Source organism: Pantherophis guttatus, chromosome 18 (genome assembly GCF_059756535.1).
Source record: "Pantherophis guttatus breed Tessera chromosome 18, ASM5975653v1, whole genome shotgun sequence".
Taxonomy (NCBI): domain Eukaryota; kingdom Metazoa; phylum Chordata; class Lepidosauria; order Squamata; family Colubridae; genus Pantherophis; species Pantherophis guttatus.
Window position 1 is genome coordinate 3,678,309 of NC_142080.1, and position 16,759 is coordinate 3,695,067.

The window sequence follows — 16,759 nt, forward strand, 5'->3', positions numbered from 1 at the left end:
AAGCAGAGAAGAGCCTCAAATACATCGGCAGGGGCATAAGGGAAAAAAGCAAAACAAAACAGGAAAAGAACGAGAAAAAACCCCAATGGAATTTGAATATCCCAACAGCTGTTTCAGAAGGTGACTGCCTTCCCCATAGATGCAAGAAACAGACTCCCCATAAAGAAAAAAAAATCTACTTTATTTACACTTTGGGAATTAACTGCCTTCACCGACAGAAAGTCCAGGCAAGAGAGTCCAGGTTAACTAAAACAAGAGTCCTTATCAGCTCCTTAGGATAAATGCAAAGCCGTGAGCTCCCAGCCTGGGAGGCTGCCAATTAAGTCAGTTCAAACAGAGCAATAGACAGACCTCAGTTCTGGCAATGTCGCACGAAACAAACAAGGAGCAAACTTTCCAGAAATACGAACGGTTGTCTCCTACGACAGCCACTCCCTTTTCCTCCTATTTATTCCCTGTGCTTGGATACCCCTCACTAGTGAGCGAGAACAGAACCCGGAGACCCTGTAGGGAAGGGAAGAGTTATCCCACAGCCCCTCCTGGCTGCCTCTCACTCCCCCCCCCGGGGGCAGACACCCACCTTGGCGGAGCAAGAGATCGTCCCGTAACAGACAGATGAAGTAAACGCAGCCGGGTTGGGTGTAATGAGGCCGGGGAATCATCGGTACCTCCTAAGGGAAGACGAGAGAAATAGGAGGAAGGGCCCGTGGGGGGGGAAAAAACAAAACAAGAGAGAAAGCTCGGCTTCCTTACCCTTAGGGATTGTTTCAAAGGTTTCCAGGGTGGTTCAAAGCAACAGGAAAAGAGCCAGTTTGGTCTAGTGGTTAAAGCAGCAGGATAGAAATGGGGAGTTCTAGTTCCGTTTTAGGCACGAAAGCTAGCTGGGTGACTTTGGGCCAATCACCAGGAGGCTGGGAGTTCTAGTCCCACCTTAGGAACGAAAGCTGGCTGAGTGACTTTGGGCCAATCACTAGGAGGCAGTAAATTCTAGTCCTGCCTTAGGCATGAAAGCTGGCTGGGAGACTTTGGGCCAATCACCAGGAGACAGTGAGTTCTAGTCCTGCCTTAGGCATGAAAGCTGGCTGGGAGACTTTGGGCCAATCACCAGGAGACAGTGAGTTCTAGTCCCGCTTTAGGCATGAAATCCAGCTGGGTGACTTTGGGCCAGTCCCTCCCTCTCAGCCCAAACCATCTTGGTTGTTACTGTGGGGAAAATAGGATGAGGAAATATTGTGTGTGTTCACAGCGAGGAGTTATTTGTCTGCCTGTCTGTGCCTCTATCTACTTATGTACTTATAGACACTTACCCGATCCACTGTACGCAGCTCGCACTGTTCACACAGGTAGTGTTCGACGTCCGAGTTCACCCCCATGCAGTCGCAGTGCTGCCAAACCTGCGAGAGAAAGGGAGGATTCAGGAAACGCCGAGAAAGAAACCTTGGCTTGATATAGGCAATATATATATATGTATATATACTATAGGGGAAAAAAAAAAAAGAGTATAATCTGCCTGCTGAGAAGCTTGGAATATCCCTGGCTAATTTCAGCTGAAGTTAGCCGTGCTGAGCAAAGCAGAGCAACGAAATAGCAATAGAAGGGTATTGCATTTTGCCAAAAAAAAAACAAAAAATCCCCAAACAAACCTGAAAAAAAGATTCTTGCAACAGGAAAGAATCCAAGCTCTTACAAACTTCGCATATCCAAACAGGGCAGTGGTGGGATTCAAATAATTTGACAACCGGTTCACTGCCCTAATGACCGGCTGGGTGGGCGTGGCCATAGTGGGTGTGGCCAGGGGTGTGTGACAGGCAGCACTCTGCCTCCTGCAGCCTCCTGAGAGCGAAAACGGGCAGCAAGGGGGCTGTGTTGCACACACACCCCTTGCCCCGTTTTGGGCCTAGTAGGCTTCCCTGCACTTACCTGGGAACAAAATGGGGTGCATTGGGACTCCTGGAAGGGAGGGGGAGGGGCAAGCAGCAATTGAACTACCAATTCACCCGAACCGGCTAAATCTCACCACTGAAACAGGGGATCCTGTTGCTTTTAAGATCAGGGTGTCCCCCAAACGTGGCCACTTTTAAGATGCCTGGACTTCAACTCCCAGAATTCCCCAGGATTCTGGGAGTTGAAGTCCAGGCATCTTAAAGCAGCCAAGGTTGGGAAAATCCTGTTTTAGAACAAAACCATGGGGGGGGGGGTTTCCTCTATTTTTGGAGCGGGAAACCTGCCCCTCTCCCGAGAATCCGGGCAGGGCAGGGGGTCCTTCGGTGCCCACCCTTCACTCACCATGCACTTTTCGCACTGGATCATCAGCCCTTCGTCTTTGTACAAGCCGCAGATGCAACGGATGACGTCTTCGTCTTTCTCGTGCCCGCTCTCCTTCTCACACAGGGAGGTCTCGCTGCTGTCCGCCTCGCTGGCCGTCTCGCCCACGATCTCGTCGATCTGAGCCGCCGCTTCGTGACGGGCGTTGTAATAGGCTTTCCGCAGCCGGCAGACGTCCCGCCCGATCGGAGATTTGCGGCCGTAGTATTTCTGCAGGGGGAAGGGAAAAAACAAAACAAAACAGCGGTCATCTCCTCGTGTCGGAACTCCCAGATTCTTGGATTTAACGGGCCGTGAAATTCTAGGGTTGATCCTTGTTAAGTTAGACTAGTATTTCAGGCAGGTGAAGAAGGGTGGATATTAACTCCCAGAATTCCCCAGACAGCATGCTTCAAGATGGCTGGACTTCAACTCCCAGAATTCCCAAATCAGCCTGCTTTAAGATGGGTGGATGTCAGCTCCCAGAATTCCCAAGCCAGTGTGCATTAAGACAGGTAGACTTGAACTCCCAGAATTCCCCAGCCAGCATGCTTTAAGACGAATGGACTTCAACTCCCAGAATTCCCCAGCCAGCCTGCTTTAAGATGGGTGGACTTCCACTCCCAGAATCCCCCAGCCAGCATGATTTAAAAGGGGTGGGCTTCAGTTCCCAGAATTCCCCAGCCAGCCTGCTTCAAGATGGACTTCGACTCCCAGAATTCCTCAGCCAGCACGTTTTAAGAGTAGACTTGAACTCCCAGAATTCCCAAATCAGCATGCTTTAAGATGGGTGGATGTCAGCTCCCAGAATTCCCAAGCCAGTGTGCATTAAGACAGGTAGACTTTGATTCCCAGAATTCCCCAGCCAGCATGCTTTAAGACGAATGGACTTCAACTCCCAGAATTCCCCAGCCAGCCTGCTTTAAGATGGGTGGACTTCCACTCCCAGAATCCCCCAGCCAGCATGATTTAAAAGGGGTGGGCTTCAGTTCCCAGAATTCCCCAGCCAGCCTGCTTTAAGATGGACTTCGACTCCCAGAATTCCTCAGCCAGCACGTTTTAAGAGTAGACTTGAACTCCCAGAATTCCCAAATCAGCATGCTTTAAGACAGGTGGACTTCAACTCCCAGCCTGGCTGGAGAATTCTGGGAGCTGATGTCCCCCCTATCTTAAAAGTTGCTGAGGTCGGGAAACACCCATCCTGGGTGCAACGTTATTCCCAGCGCCGAAGCAAAATCAAACAGGGCCGGGAATCTTTGGGAACGGAGGTTTTTGGAGAGAAGGAAGGGAGGGAACCGTCCTTGGTTTCCGACAACCGTGCGCCAGCTGCCCGCTCACCTCGGCGTTGCGGAAAACCTTCAGCATATCTCCGTCGAAAGCCTCCACCGTTTTGTAGTAGCCCGTCAGGATCTGCTTCTCGATGGTGGTGAGATCGAGGGGGTCCGAGATCTTCTCGTAGTAATCGGCGTTCCTGGTCCGGGGAGAGGTTGGAAGTGCGGAAAGTGAATGACCAGGGGTCGTTTGGATGCTCAGATGGCTGGGAGGGAGGCGCCTCCCCCCCCACTTTGGCAAAAGGACTTACTTTTTTTTCGGAGGGACAACCAGCAAAGGGGTGGCCAGGACTTGCCTGGAGGAATCTGGAAGTCAAAAGGAGAGGAAGGCCGTGAGGACCACAGAGATGTCCCGAAGAAGGAGTGGGGCTGCTGGGGGTTCGCAAGGGTTCGGGAGAACCTCTAGCTAAGATTCTGTGCAGTTTGGAGAACCCCCAAATCCCACTCCTGGCTGGCCCCGCACCCCTCGCCCCTCCCAGGAGTCCCCATGGCAGAGGTGGGTTTCAGCAGGTTCTGACCAGTTCTGGAGAACCGGTAGTGGAAATTTTAAGTAGTTTGGAGAACCGGTAGTAAAAATTCGGACTGGCCCCGCCCCATCTATATTCTCTGCCTCCCGAGTCCCAACTGATCAGGAGGAAATGGGGATTTTGCAGTAACCTTCCCCTGGAGGGGGGAGGGAATGGGGATTTTACACACCCCAGCTGTAACTTTTATGTTTTAAGCCTCCTTGAACCCTGTCCTGGGTTCAAGGGGACTCTCCCCGAAGCTTGGGTTCGGCTTCAGGTCTTCGCTTGCCCTCACCTTTGTAGGCAATGATGCCGTCGCAGATCTCCTTGAAGATCTGTGCGAGGCGCGCTGCTCGGGCCACTTCCAGGTTTTCTTCGGCGGCCGCCAACCGTCGCGTCCTCACCGAGCGGGCGGTCTGCAGGGCGGAGAACTGGGTCATGAAGACATCTGAAAAAGAAGGGGAGGGCGATGAGGGAGGGAGGCTCACCAGGTTCCTGACAGCGTTATGGCGGTTTCCTTCCTTCCTTCCTTCCTTCCTTCCTTCCTTCCTTCCTTCCTTCCTTCCTTCCTTCCTTCCTTCCTTCCTTCCCTCCCTCCCTCCCTCCCTCCCTCCCTCTGGGGGTTTTCAAGAAGAGACTGGACAACCATTTGTGTGTACCAGTATAGGGCCTCCTGCTTGAGCAGGGGGTTGGACTAGAAGACCTCCAAGGTCCCTTCTGACTCTATTATTCTGTTACTACGAGCAGCTGGATTTAGCAAACGGGCAGTGATGGAAAGAAGATTGTGGTTTAGTTACGAGAAGCCCCTTTCTGGCCACAACTTTGAGGCGCTCGGAGATGTGGAGGGGTTCAGGGGTCCGACTCTCACCGGATTTGATGTTGCCATCGTCGCGGCACATCCCATTCCAGCGGGTGTACAACGAGGGTGAGTGGAGGCTGTCGCTGTCGTGTTTGACCTCCTCCTGCTTCTGACGGATCTTGTCCCAGTTGCGTACCAGGAAAACGTGGTGTTTCAGCACGAAATTCCTAGAAGGGGGGGAAAAATGTGAAGATAGTGGGAAGAAGGATTTTTTGGGGAGGAGGGAGAGTGGGGGAAACCTTAGCCACCGCTGCAGGAGGTGGTAGGAAGAGGTGGCTGGTTTAAAGGGTTGGTGGGTGAGTGGGCAGGGAGGAAAATGAGGGTGGAGTCAATCAACCAGTGACCAACCAAGCAACCTGCTGTTAACCAATCACCCTCCAACCAACCCATCAACAACCAACCAAGCAACAACCATCCAACCAACCAACCAACCATCAACTAACCAACTAAGCAAAAACCATCAACCAACCAACCATCAACCAACAACCATCCATCAACCATCCATCAACCAACCAACCAACAACCATCCATCAACCAATTAACCAACCATCAAACCAATTAACCATCAATCAACCAACCAACCATCAATCAATCAATCAACCAACCATCAATCAATCAACCAACCATCAACCAACCAACCAACCATCAATCAACCAACCAACCATCAACCAACCAACCATCAACCAACTAACCAACCATCAATCAATTAACCAACCATCAATCAATCAACCAACCATCAATCAATCAACCAACCATCAACCAACCAACCAACCATCAACCAACCAACCAACCATCAATCAACCAACCAACCATCAACCAACCAACCATCAACCAACTAACCCACCATCAATCAATCAACCAACCATCAACCAACCAACCATCAACCAACTAACCAACCGTCAATCAACCAACCATCAACCAATCAACCAACCATCAACCAACCATCAACCAACTAACCAAACATCAATCAATCAATCAACCATCAATCAATCAACCAACCATCAACCAATCAACCAACCAACAACCAACCAACCAACAACCATCCATCGACCATCCATCCATCCACCAACCAACCAACCATCAATCAATCAACCAACCATCAACCAATCAACCAACCAACAACCAACCAACCAACAACCATCCATCGACCATCTATCCATCCACCAACCAACCAACCAACAACCATCCATCAACCAACTAACCAACCATCAACCAACCAAGCAGCAACCACCAACCAGCTCATCATCAACCAACAAATCACCTCCCAATCACTAATCAACTACCCATCAACCAACCGTGTTTCCCAGTCCTGGCTTGCCAAGGTGTGGCAAACCAGGGGTTCTCCATTCCGAAGCGCCATGCTGGGCCTACTTAGCTCCTTAACCTGTACAGCAGTTGCAAGGCCCACCAAGTAAGTGGCAACCCAGCCCCGAGGAAGGATGGCTCCACCCTTGTGTTGAGGCTGGCAAGAGCCCAGGCCGAGAACCAGCAGCCCTTCCCTTCTCCTCACCTCTCCCTGTTGGACATGGGCTTCATCTGCAGTTGGGGAGTCAGCCGAGTTGGTGGGGTGGCGTTATCGCTGGGCTCTTCGGGAATGTGGCCCTTCTGGAAAACAAGAGCGGTGTTTCTTGGAGGGAGGGAGGGGAAATCTACACTGGGGGGGTCAAAACTCTATGGTTTTACCCTCCCCGCTATGACGAAAACAGAAGTTTTTGGCCACTTCTGAAATGTTGATGGGGGCTGCGGGCGATTGAAGTTGAAGGGCAGAATTGTCACCTGAAGCTACCTGCTTCCTAATCCCAGCGACGACCGGGATGCTACAGGTAGGCCTCGTCTTACAACAGTTTGTTTAGTGACCGTTCCAAGTTACAACGGCACTGGAAAAAGTGACTTAGGACCCGAGGAGGCTGGTGTGGTGCTGTGCCAGCAGCCTGTGAAGCTGGCACTTGAGTCGGACAATGAGGAGGCTGGAGAAGATGTGGTGCCAGAGGCGGGGATTCGGCCAGGGCCTTCAGAACCTCCAGAAGCTCCCACGAGTGAAGAGGACGAAGAGGAGGAGCCTCTTCTCGATGCACGGGCGCGCAGAGCGGCCAAAAGGCAGGAGTGGCTCTTCAGGAGGAGGTCTCCTCGAGAGTAAGGCTTGGGGCTAATTGGCCACTCCCTTAGCCTATTTAAGGAGGAATGTCGACAGAAGCAATTTGCAGGGAACAACTTTAGTTCATTCTCCTTCGCGTCTGGATTCTCTGCAAATTGCTTCGGGCCTTTCTGCCAACCTTAGTAAGATTGTGGTGACTTTATCTTTGGTTTCTTGTAGGCTGTGAAGAAACGTTTATTAACAGCCTTTGTTTTTGATAAAGACTTGAGTTATTTTAGTAAATTAAGTTTTGTACAAACTTTGTGTGTGCTGCGTTCTTTGGGGTCCGTAGCTGGGGCAGAACAGAGGTTTAAGCCCCCCCCCCCAGGCTGTTGTTGTTTTGAACCTCACATGTGCCTCTGATTGACCCTAAACTGCAAAGGTCAACTTGGGGTACAAACTCACCCTCTTTTTCAACTTGTGCTTGGACTTCCTCTTCTCTTTGGACCGGCTCGGCCGCCTCTGTGCCGTGACCATCTGGTTGGCTTTGCTGAGCAGGCCGTTCATTCGCTGGCTCTTGCCGCCGATGATCCCTCGGCATTTCTCAAAGCCGCACTTGCAGAGTTGCTGCAACGGGAAGTCAAACGGGGGTGTTTAAATGGGGAGGGGGGGGTTCCTTTGGGAAGCCAGGGCGCCCCGGAGTGATAAGCAAGACCGAACTGCAAACCCTCTTTAAGGGGGTCCTTGACATGCAGCACTTCGTTCAGTGACCGTTCCAAGTTACGAAGGACCACGGCAGCATCCTTGGGGTCCCGGGGTCAAAATTTAACAACACTCGGCCGCTGACTCGTATTTTATGACGGTTGAAATGGGATTCCCCTTTGCCGACCTTCTGACAAGCAAAGGCAATGGGGAAGCCAGGTTCAATTAATGGCCGTTGTGATTAAATTAAAAATGGCGGTGATGCAATTAAACTGTGGGAAGGTCGTAAAACGAGGCAAAACTCGCTTAACATCTGTCTCACTTGGCCACAGAAATGCTGGGTTGCAAGTCAAGGACCACCACTGGAAGTTTTTTAAGAAGAGGTTGGACAACCATTTGTCTGAAGTGATGTGGGGTTTTCTGCCTAAGCAGGGGGTTGGACTAGAAGACCTCCAAGGTCCCTTCCGACTCTGTTATTCTGTTCTATTCTATTCTATTCTATTCTATTCTATTCTATTCTATTCTATTCTATTCTATTCTATTCTATTCTATTCTATTCTATTCTGAATCCTATTGTATTCTATTCCTTCATTCCATCATTCTATTCTAATTCTATTCTATACTATTTTCTATTCTATTCTAAATTCTATTCTATTCTGAATCCTATTCTATTCCTTTTCTTTTTTCTTTTCTTTTTTTCTCTTCTCTTCTCTTCTCTTCTCTTCTTTTCTATTCTATTTTCTATTCTATTCTATTTTCTATTCTATTCTATTCTATTCTTTCTTTTCTTTTTTCTTTTCTTTTCTATTCTATTCTATTCTATTCTTTTCTATTCTATTTTCTATTCTATTCTATTCTATTCTGAATCCTATTGTATTCTATTCCTTCATTCCATCATTCTATTCTAATTCTATTCTATTCTATTCTATTCTATTCTATTCCTTCATTCCATCATTCTATTCTAATTCTATTCTAATTCTATTCTATTCTATTCTATTCTATTTTCTATTCTATTCTATTCTATTCTATTCTGAATCCTATTGTATTCTATTCCTTCATTCCATCATTCTATTCTAATTCTATTCTATTCTATTCTATTCCTTCATTCCATCATTCTATTCTAATTCTATTCTAATTATTCTATTCTATTCTATTCTATTCTATTCTATTCTATTTTCTATTCTATTCTATTCTATTCTATTCTATTCTATTCTATTCTATTCTATTCTATTCTATTCTATTCTATTCTGAATCCTATTGTATTCTATTCCTTCATTCCATCATTCTATTCTAATTCTATTCCTTCATTCCATCATTCCATTCCATTCCATTTTCTATTCTACTTTCTATTCTATTCTCCTGTATTTTATGAACAAGTAACTCAAGGGGGCCAACAGATCTCCTTCCTCTTCCTATTTTTCCCCACAACGAGAAGCCTGCGAGAGGGAAGGGACTGGCTCAAAGTCACCCAACTGTCAGACGATCCAAGAACAGAGGCCCCCCTCCCCACTCCTCCCAAAGCCCTCTGCCCTCACCTGCTTCTCCACGTTGAAGGAGTGGAAATTGTAGTCGTAAGTCAGCTCGGTGCCGGCCGGCATGTCCTTCAAAGCGTAGAGTCCGATCCGGTAAACGCCGTTGACCGACCTGGAGGCAAAGAGAGGAAAATGAAAAAGATTATTTAAAAAAACAAAACAAAACCCACAAACACAACAATTAGGTTTTAATGCATTTCTCTGCGCGATTATACAGGTAAGTCGACTTACGACCAAAACGGAGCCTCAAAAATTTCTGTTGCTAAGCGAGACGGTTGTAAAGGGAGCTTTGCCCCATTTTACGACCTTCCTTGCCTCAGTTGTTAAGTGAATTTACTCATCATCATCTTCTTTTAACGACCCCGTAATCCCTTGCAGGGCGGAGCCTGGGCAACTGAATGGAGCTAGCAGAGTGTTTTACTGGCCGGATGCCTTTCCTGTTGCCAGAGCGGAGTTTTGTTCAGCAGATAATATTCTCATCGTGCCCAGAGAGAGAAATATCTGCCTCTACCTAGAATCGAACTCACAGCCTCCCGATTGTGAGGCGAGAACTCCACCTCTAGGCCACCGCACCTCTCCTAGTTGTTAAGTGAATCACTGTGGTTATTAAATTAGTCACACTGTTGTTAAGTGAATCTGGTTTCCCCATTAGTTGTCGGAAGGTCGCAAAAGCGGATCACGTGACCCTGGGACACGGCGACTGTCGTAAATGTGAGTCAGTTGCCAAGCGTCTGAATTTTTGACCGCGTGATGCTGCAACAGTGTGGAAAAATGGTCCCAAGTGACTTTTTTTCAGCGACGTTGTAACTTTGGTCACTAAGTGAACTGTTGTAAGTTGAGGACAACCTGGATTTGAGCTTCTGGGGCACGCCAAGGCAGGAGGCGGTTTCCGACAGCAGCGTGGGGGGGGGGATGGCGGGGGGGGGGACGCTTACCATTTCTGCATCTCACAGTTGGGGTTGCAGCTGTGGTTGATGAAACGGGCCTCGTTCCCCATGCGGTAGCTGTCAATCACCATCCCGCTGTCCAGGTTGAGGCAGTAGTGGTCGCTGTGGTTGTGGTACTGCTCAATCATCCGGTTCCTGAAAAGCCGAACAAATGTGAGGGAGGGAGGGAGGGGGCTGGACTAGGAGACCTCCCGCGGTCCCTTCCGATTCTGTTATCCTGCCTTCTGAGCAAGGGGTTTATTTTATTTTATTTTATTTATTTAAATTTCTATACCGCCCTTCTCCTTTCGGACTCAGGTTGAGCTAGAAGACCTCTAAGGTCCCTTCCACGTCTGTCATTCTGTATTCTGATCAGGGGGTCAGACTAGGAGACCTCCGAGGTCCCTCCCAACTCCGTCATTCTAGGCATTTCTCCCCAGCTTACTTTTCTTCCTCCTTCACCCGGGGCCTTTACCTGAATTCCTGCTCGCTGACGACCTCCCCCAGGTACTCAATGATGAACTGCCCGGCTTTTAGGGACTCCTTGGTCCGGATGCCCCAGCCTTTCTCCTCCGCCCGGAAGCGTTCGAGACACTGCACCCACTCGTGCCTCTGGATCCGCTGGTTGCAGCACTGCTCCCCGCAGGGACACGTGTTGGGCGAACACTCGGCGAAGATCATCCTGAGGTGGGGCGGGAGAGGGGGGGAGAGAGAGAGGAGAGGCAAGGCAGGTGTGGTGAGAAGGCACCAGGGAGCTATCTCATGGCTGAAGCTTTTTTTTAAAGAGGGGTGGACTTCAACTCCCAGAATTCCCCTGCCAGGGTGGGAGGGGACAGGAAGGGAAGCAGGGTGGGAGTTGACAACTTCAACCTCGGCAACTTTTAAGTTGTGTGGACTTCAACTCCCACATTTTTTCTTTTTTTTCTTTTCTTTCTTCTATCTTCCTTTCCTTCCTTCCTTCCTTCCCTTCCTTCTTTCCTTTCTTCTATCTTCCTTTCCTTCCTTCCTTCCCTTTCCTTTCTTTCCTTCCTTCCTTTTTTCTTTCTTTCTTCTTTCTTTCCTTTTCCTTTCCTTTCTTTTCCTTTCCATTCCCCCTTCCCTTCCTCCCCTCCCCTTTCCTTTTTCCTTTCTTTTCCTTTCTCCTTCCTTTCCTCCCCTCCCCTCCTCTTTCCTTTCCAGTGCTTTCCTTTCCTTTCCTTCCTTGTTCCTTTTTTTATTTTTTATTTTTTTATTTTAATTTAATTTGTATACCGCCCTACTCCCGAAGGACTCAGGGCGGTGAACAGGCACAGAATAAAACACGTAAAATACAAAAATTAAGAGCAGAAATAAAATCGAATTAAATCAATTCAGCCCAAGACAAATTTAAAACCCCAGGTTAAGAACAAATTAAAATTTACATTAAAAAAGAATGGGAAAGGTTAGGCCAGACCAGCCTAACTTTCCCTTCCCCTTTCTTTCTCTTCCTTCCTTCCTTCCTCCCTTTTTCTCGCCTTTTCTCTTTCCCTTCCCTCCTCTTCCTCCTTCCTTTCCTTTCCCCTCCTCTCCAACCCTAACCCTTCCCTTCTCAATTACAGGGAGTCCGAGCCCAAAATTTCTCCTGCTAAGCGAAACAGCGGTTAGGTGAGCTTTACATTCGGTCGCTAAACGAACCGTCGTTAAGCCAAGGACTGCCTATATTCGAATGCGCCGTGTACCTGTTCAAACAGTCGTCCAGGCACCCGCTTTTCCGGCTGTCGTCGGGCTGCTTGCAGTTGCAAGTGGTGGCTTCGTAACCGGACAGAGGTTTGACGTCCACATAAACATCTGTAGGTGTGTGTGGGGGGAGGTGGGGGAAGAAATAAGGCCCAGGATGAGGCGTTAAGAGATCCTGAATCCGGCTAAGGATGAGGAGGGGGGTATAAGGGCAGTGATGGCGAACCGGGTTTTTTTCCATGCATGTCCACACCCATAACTCAATGCCCCCCCCCCCAGCCTGTGGGCCCATTTTTCACCCTCCCCATGTTCCAGAGGCTTTCTTGGAGCCTGGGGAGGGCTAAAACAGCCTCCCCCGTCCCTCCTGGAGGCCGAAAACACCCTCCCAGAGACTCCGTGCGAGCCTTGTACTTACCTGGCATCCAAAACGGGCCACGTGGAGACTCCTGGGAGGGGTGGGGGTGGGGTGGGATGGGGAGCCGAAATTCAGCTGGGCGGCACATGCATGGGTGCTGGAGCTGAGCTAGGGCAACGGCTCGCGTGCCCGCAGATATGGCTCCAGGTGCTACCTGTGGGCACGCCTGCCATAGGTTCGCCATCACGGGTATAGGGGACTCGAGGGGGAGGCTCTCTGGGGACTCCCTCCCCTCCCAACCTCCCCCGGAAGCCGTTACAAACACTGGACGGACTTACTTGATCGGATCTTTTTATAAAGTGGAACATCTGGCTTTTTGTACAGCTGAAAGGAAAGGGAGAAAGGGCCGTTTAATGCGTTGCACCATGCAGGGCCTCCCGGGAACAGAATCGCAGGGTTGGGAGGGACCTCGGAGGTCTTCTAGTCCAACCCCTTGCTCAGAATGCAGAAGAACAGAGTTGGAAGGGACTTTGGGTATAAAGAGTCTCCTTTCCTTTGGCTTGTAAGGCGGGAGAAATAAAACGAAGAAAATGTGGGGGGGGAAAGAAGAAGAAAAAGAGGAAGAGGAAGAGGAAGAGGAAGAGGAAGAAGAAGAAGAAGAAGAAGAAGAAGAAGAAGAAGAAGAAGAAGAAGAAGAAGAAGGAAGAAGCAGAGGAGGAGGAAGTGGAGAAAAAGAAGGAGGAGGAGGAGGAGGAGAAGAAGAAGAAGAAGAAGAAGAAGAAGAAGAAGAAGAAGAAGAAGAAGAAGAAGAAGAAGAAGAAGAAGAAGAAGAAGAAGAAGAAGAAGAAGAAGAAGAAGAAGAAGAAGAAGAAGAAGAAGAAGAAGAAGAAGAAGAAGAAGAAGAAGAAGAAGAAGAAGAAGAAGAAGAAGAAGAAGAAGAAGAAGAAGAAGAAGAAGAAGAAGAAGAAGAAGAAGAAGAAGAAGAAGAAGAAGAAGAAGAAGAAGAAGAAGAAGAAGAAGAAGAAGAAGAAGAAGAAGAAGAAGAAACTTTTTTGTTCCCCTCGGACCCAGATCCAAGAAAAATAAGGCCTGAAATTTTTTTCAGGGCTGTTGGCAGAACATCTAAATTCTCCAGAGGGGTGTCTCACACTCACACACACATATCCATGCACAACATATCCTTGCTGAAGAGCTGCTGTCAGAATAAAAGTCCCCAGCAGGATTAAGAGACGACATGTTTTGCCAGCAGAACAACTGCTGTTGCTCGGGCACGGCAGGGAGGGAGGAGGCAGAGGCAGGCACGGTTAGAGGTGACGGAAAGAGTTTTGTGCAGGTAGGTGGGTAGGTAGGAAGGAAGGAAGGAAGGGAGAAAGGAGGAAAGGGAGGAAAAGGAGAGGAAGGAAGGAAGGAAGAAAGGAAGGAAGGAAGGGAGGAAGGAGGGAGGGAGGAAGGAAGGAAGGGAGAAAGGAGGGAGGGAGGAAGAAAGGAAGGAAGGAAGGGAGGAAGGAGGGAGGGAGGAAGGAAGGGAGAAAGGAGGGAGGGAGGGAGGAAGGAAGGAAGGAAGGGGAAAGGAGAGAGGAAGGAAGGAGGGGGAAAGAAGAAAGGGAAGAATGAAGGAAGGAGAAAGGAAGGAGGAAAAGGAAGGAAGGAAGGGAGAAAGGGAGGAGGAAAAGAAGGGGAAAGGAGGAAGAGAAGAAGGGAGGGAGGGAGGAGAAAGGTAGGAAGGAAGGAAGGGGAAAGGAGGAAGGGAAGAATGAAGGAAGGAGAAAGGAAGGAGGAAAAGGAAGGAAGGAAGGAAGGAAGAAAGGAAGGAAGGAAGGGAGGAAGGAGGGAGGGAGGAAGGAAGGAAGGGAGAAAGGAGGGAGGGAGGAAGAAAGGAAGGAAGGAAGGGAGGAAGGAGGGAGGGAGGAAGGAAGGGAGAAAGGAGGGAGGGAGGGAGGAAGGAAGGAAGGAAGGGGAAAGGAGAGAGGAAGGAAGGAGGGGGAAAGAAGAAAGGGAAGAATGAAGGAAGGAGAAAGGAAGGAGGAAAAGGAAGGAAGGAAGGGAGAAAGGGAGGAGGAAAAGAAGGGGAAAGGAGGAAGAGAAGAAGGGAGGGAGGGAGGAGAAAGGTAGGAAGGAAGGAAGGGGAAAGGAGGAAGGGAAGAATGAAGGAAGGAGAAAGGAAGGAGGAAAAGGAAGGAAGGAAGGGAGAAAGGGAGGAGGAAAGGGAGGGGAAAGGAGGGAAGGAGGATGGAAGGAAGGGAGGGAGGAAGGGGAAAAGAGGGAGGAAGGAAGGAAGGGGAAAGAAGAAAGGGAAGAATGACGGAAGGAGAAAAAGGAAGGAAGGAAAGGAGAAAGGAAGGAGGAAAGGGAGGGGAAAGGAGGGAAGGAAGGGAAGAATGAAGGAAGGAAAGGAGAAAGGAAGGAGGAGAAGGAAGGAAGGAAGGAAGGAAGGAAGGAAGGAAGGAAGGAAGGAAGGAAGGAAGGAAGGAAGGAAGGATGATGTCTTCAACTTCTTCCCTTTTTTAACCATTGCCGTTAACAAAAGACGGCTGGCTGAGTTCAGGGCAGCCACGGCAGAAAGCAGGTGACGCTGGAAACAAGAGGATGCCGAATTCGAACCTGGGTCGTTCGAACCAGATGCCGGTCTTACCCTTACCTGGTTATGCTTCCACTGCCAGAGAATGTCGTAAGGCAACTGAAAGTCGATTCGCTTTTGCCGAAGGTATTTTCCTGCGAGAAGGGAGTGAAGAAATGCATCCGATCAGAATAGAGCTGGAAGGGACACCTGGAGGTCTTCTAGTCCAGCCCCCACCCCCACCCCTACCCCGCTGCTCAGGCAGGAGATCCTATACCATTGGAGACAAGAGACTGTCTTTTCTTAACAACCTCCAGTGATGCAGCGCCCACAATTTCTGGTGGCAAGCTGTTCCACTGGTTAATTGGCCTCACTGTTAGGAAGTTTCTCCTTAACTCCAGGTTGCTTCTCTGCTTGGTTAGTTTCCACCAGTTGCTCCTTTGTCCTGCCTTCAGGTGTTTTTGAGCCAGGTTTCGCCCAATCTCTACTTGTATCTTTGGTTTTTTTTTCCTGCCTAGGTGTAAAACCTTGATTTTTCTCCACTTATCCAATATTATTATTATTTTGCAAACAGCCCCAAAGGCGTCTGCTCAAAAGGCAACTGGACTCGGTTTTTCCTCGAAGACGTTTCGCTTCCCTCACCCAAGAAGCCTCTTCAAGTTCTGAGACTGAACGGTGGAGGATTGGAAGGATTTGTACTCCCCGCAGTCCTCTGGTCGTTAGCGCTCCCTCTGAGAGTCCTCTGAGACTCTAGGGGGCGGTGCTCATCTCCGTTTCAAAGCCGAACAGCCAGCGCTGTCCGAAGACGTCTCCGTGGTCGTGTGGCCGGCATGACTCAACGCCAAAGGCGCACAGAAAACGCCGTTCCCTTCCCACCAAAGGTGATCCCTATTTTTCTACTTGCATTTTTTTTTATGTGCTTTCGAACTGCTAGGTTGGCAGAAGCTGGGACGAGGAATGGGAGCTCACTCCGTTACGCGGCACGTGGGATTCGAACCGCTGAACTGCCAACCTTTCAGATCGACAAGCTCAGCGTCTTAGCCACTGAGCTACTGCGCCCCTTATACAATAGGGTCTGCTTAAATTACTTCGCCGTTCCCTGCAGGAAAGCTAAGAGAGAGTAAGCCAGGAACGCACCCCACGTTGCTGAATTAAAATTCCAAAACGCCCAGCCGGGGAGATCTCACCGAAAGGAAAACGAGGAATTACAAGAGTTTGAGCGCGGCTGCTCTACTCCCGATTTACACCAAGGCTGGGCAACCGAGAGGTTTAATGACTAAAGAGGCATTTTTACTCCTTTCCAACCTGGCTCTGAAATGGCCCAGAATTGTTTGACGGTGAGATGATGGGCGTGTACATTTAATAAATATTTAATAATTTTTTAAAAAATCAACAGCTTTGTCTAAATCCTAAACTAGATCTAGGACAGTGATGGTTAGCCTTTTCGGCACCGCGTGTCAAAAATGGAGCGCACATGTGTGCATATGCACACACACGTGCCTGAGAAGAGAGCAGCTGGCCGGCGTGCACGCGTGTGATGGAATCTGGAAGAGCAGCTGGTTACGGCTGCGACGTGGCCCTGAATTCACAGCCAGCCTATTCCACAGGTGTCGATTCGTTTCCTTTTAGCCAGAGAACCGAATTCGGAGAGGCTCTTGTCCGCTTCAGACTTCCCAGAATCCCCCTGGCTGGGGCTGAGGATTCTGGGATTGGAAGCCCAAGACATCTGGAGGGCATCAGAGCCACAGAAGCGAGCGAAAAGTCCCCGAGTTGGGACTTCTTTGCAAGAAGCGAAAGGGAGAGGAGAGGAAGCCGCTGACAAGTTGGGCTCTTTTAACATTTGTTCGGATTTTCCAGAGCCTCGAGTTGCGCTCGGGCGAGTTCCAGGAAGCGGCCGAATCTGCTGGGAATCTGTTTT

At 49.3% G+C, this 16,759-nt stretch overlaps 1 protein-coding gene across 1 annotated transcript in view; it reads right to left on the reverse strand.

The window, feature by feature from the left end:
- Positions 1-16,759, reverse strand: part of ASH1L (ASH1 like histone lysine methyltransferase) — a 66,218-nt gene that overhangs the window by 5,448 nt on the left and 44,011 nt on the right. Inside the window, exons 8-22 of the mRNA XM_087881377.1 lie at positions 14,923-14,996; positions 12,623-12,668; positions 11,932-12,040; positions 10,710-10,916; positions 10,244-10,390; positions 9,312-9,420; positions 7,540-7,701; positions 6,511-6,605; positions 5,010-5,167; positions 4,437-4,589; positions 3,887-3,941; positions 3,643-3,775; positions 2,287-2,535; positions 1,308-1,394; positions 581-671 (exon numbers count right to left, since the gene is read on the reverse strand). Coding sequence (XP_087737503.1) covers positions 581-671; positions 1,308-1,394; positions 2,287-2,535; positions 3,643-3,775; positions 3,887-3,941; positions 4,437-4,589; positions 5,010-5,167; positions 6,511-6,605; positions 7,540-7,701; positions 9,312-9,420; positions 10,244-10,390; positions 10,710-10,916; positions 11,932-12,040; positions 12,623-12,668; positions 14,923-14,996 — 1,875 coding nt within the window. The remainder of the gene's footprint in view (positions 1-580; positions 672-1,307; positions 1,395-2,286; positions 2,536-3,642; positions 3,776-3,886; positions 3,942-4,436; positions 4,590-5,009; positions 5,168-6,510; positions 6,606-7,539; positions 7,702-9,311; positions 9,421-10,243; positions 10,391-10,709; positions 10,917-11,931; positions 12,041-12,622; positions 12,669-14,922; positions 14,997-16,759) is intronic.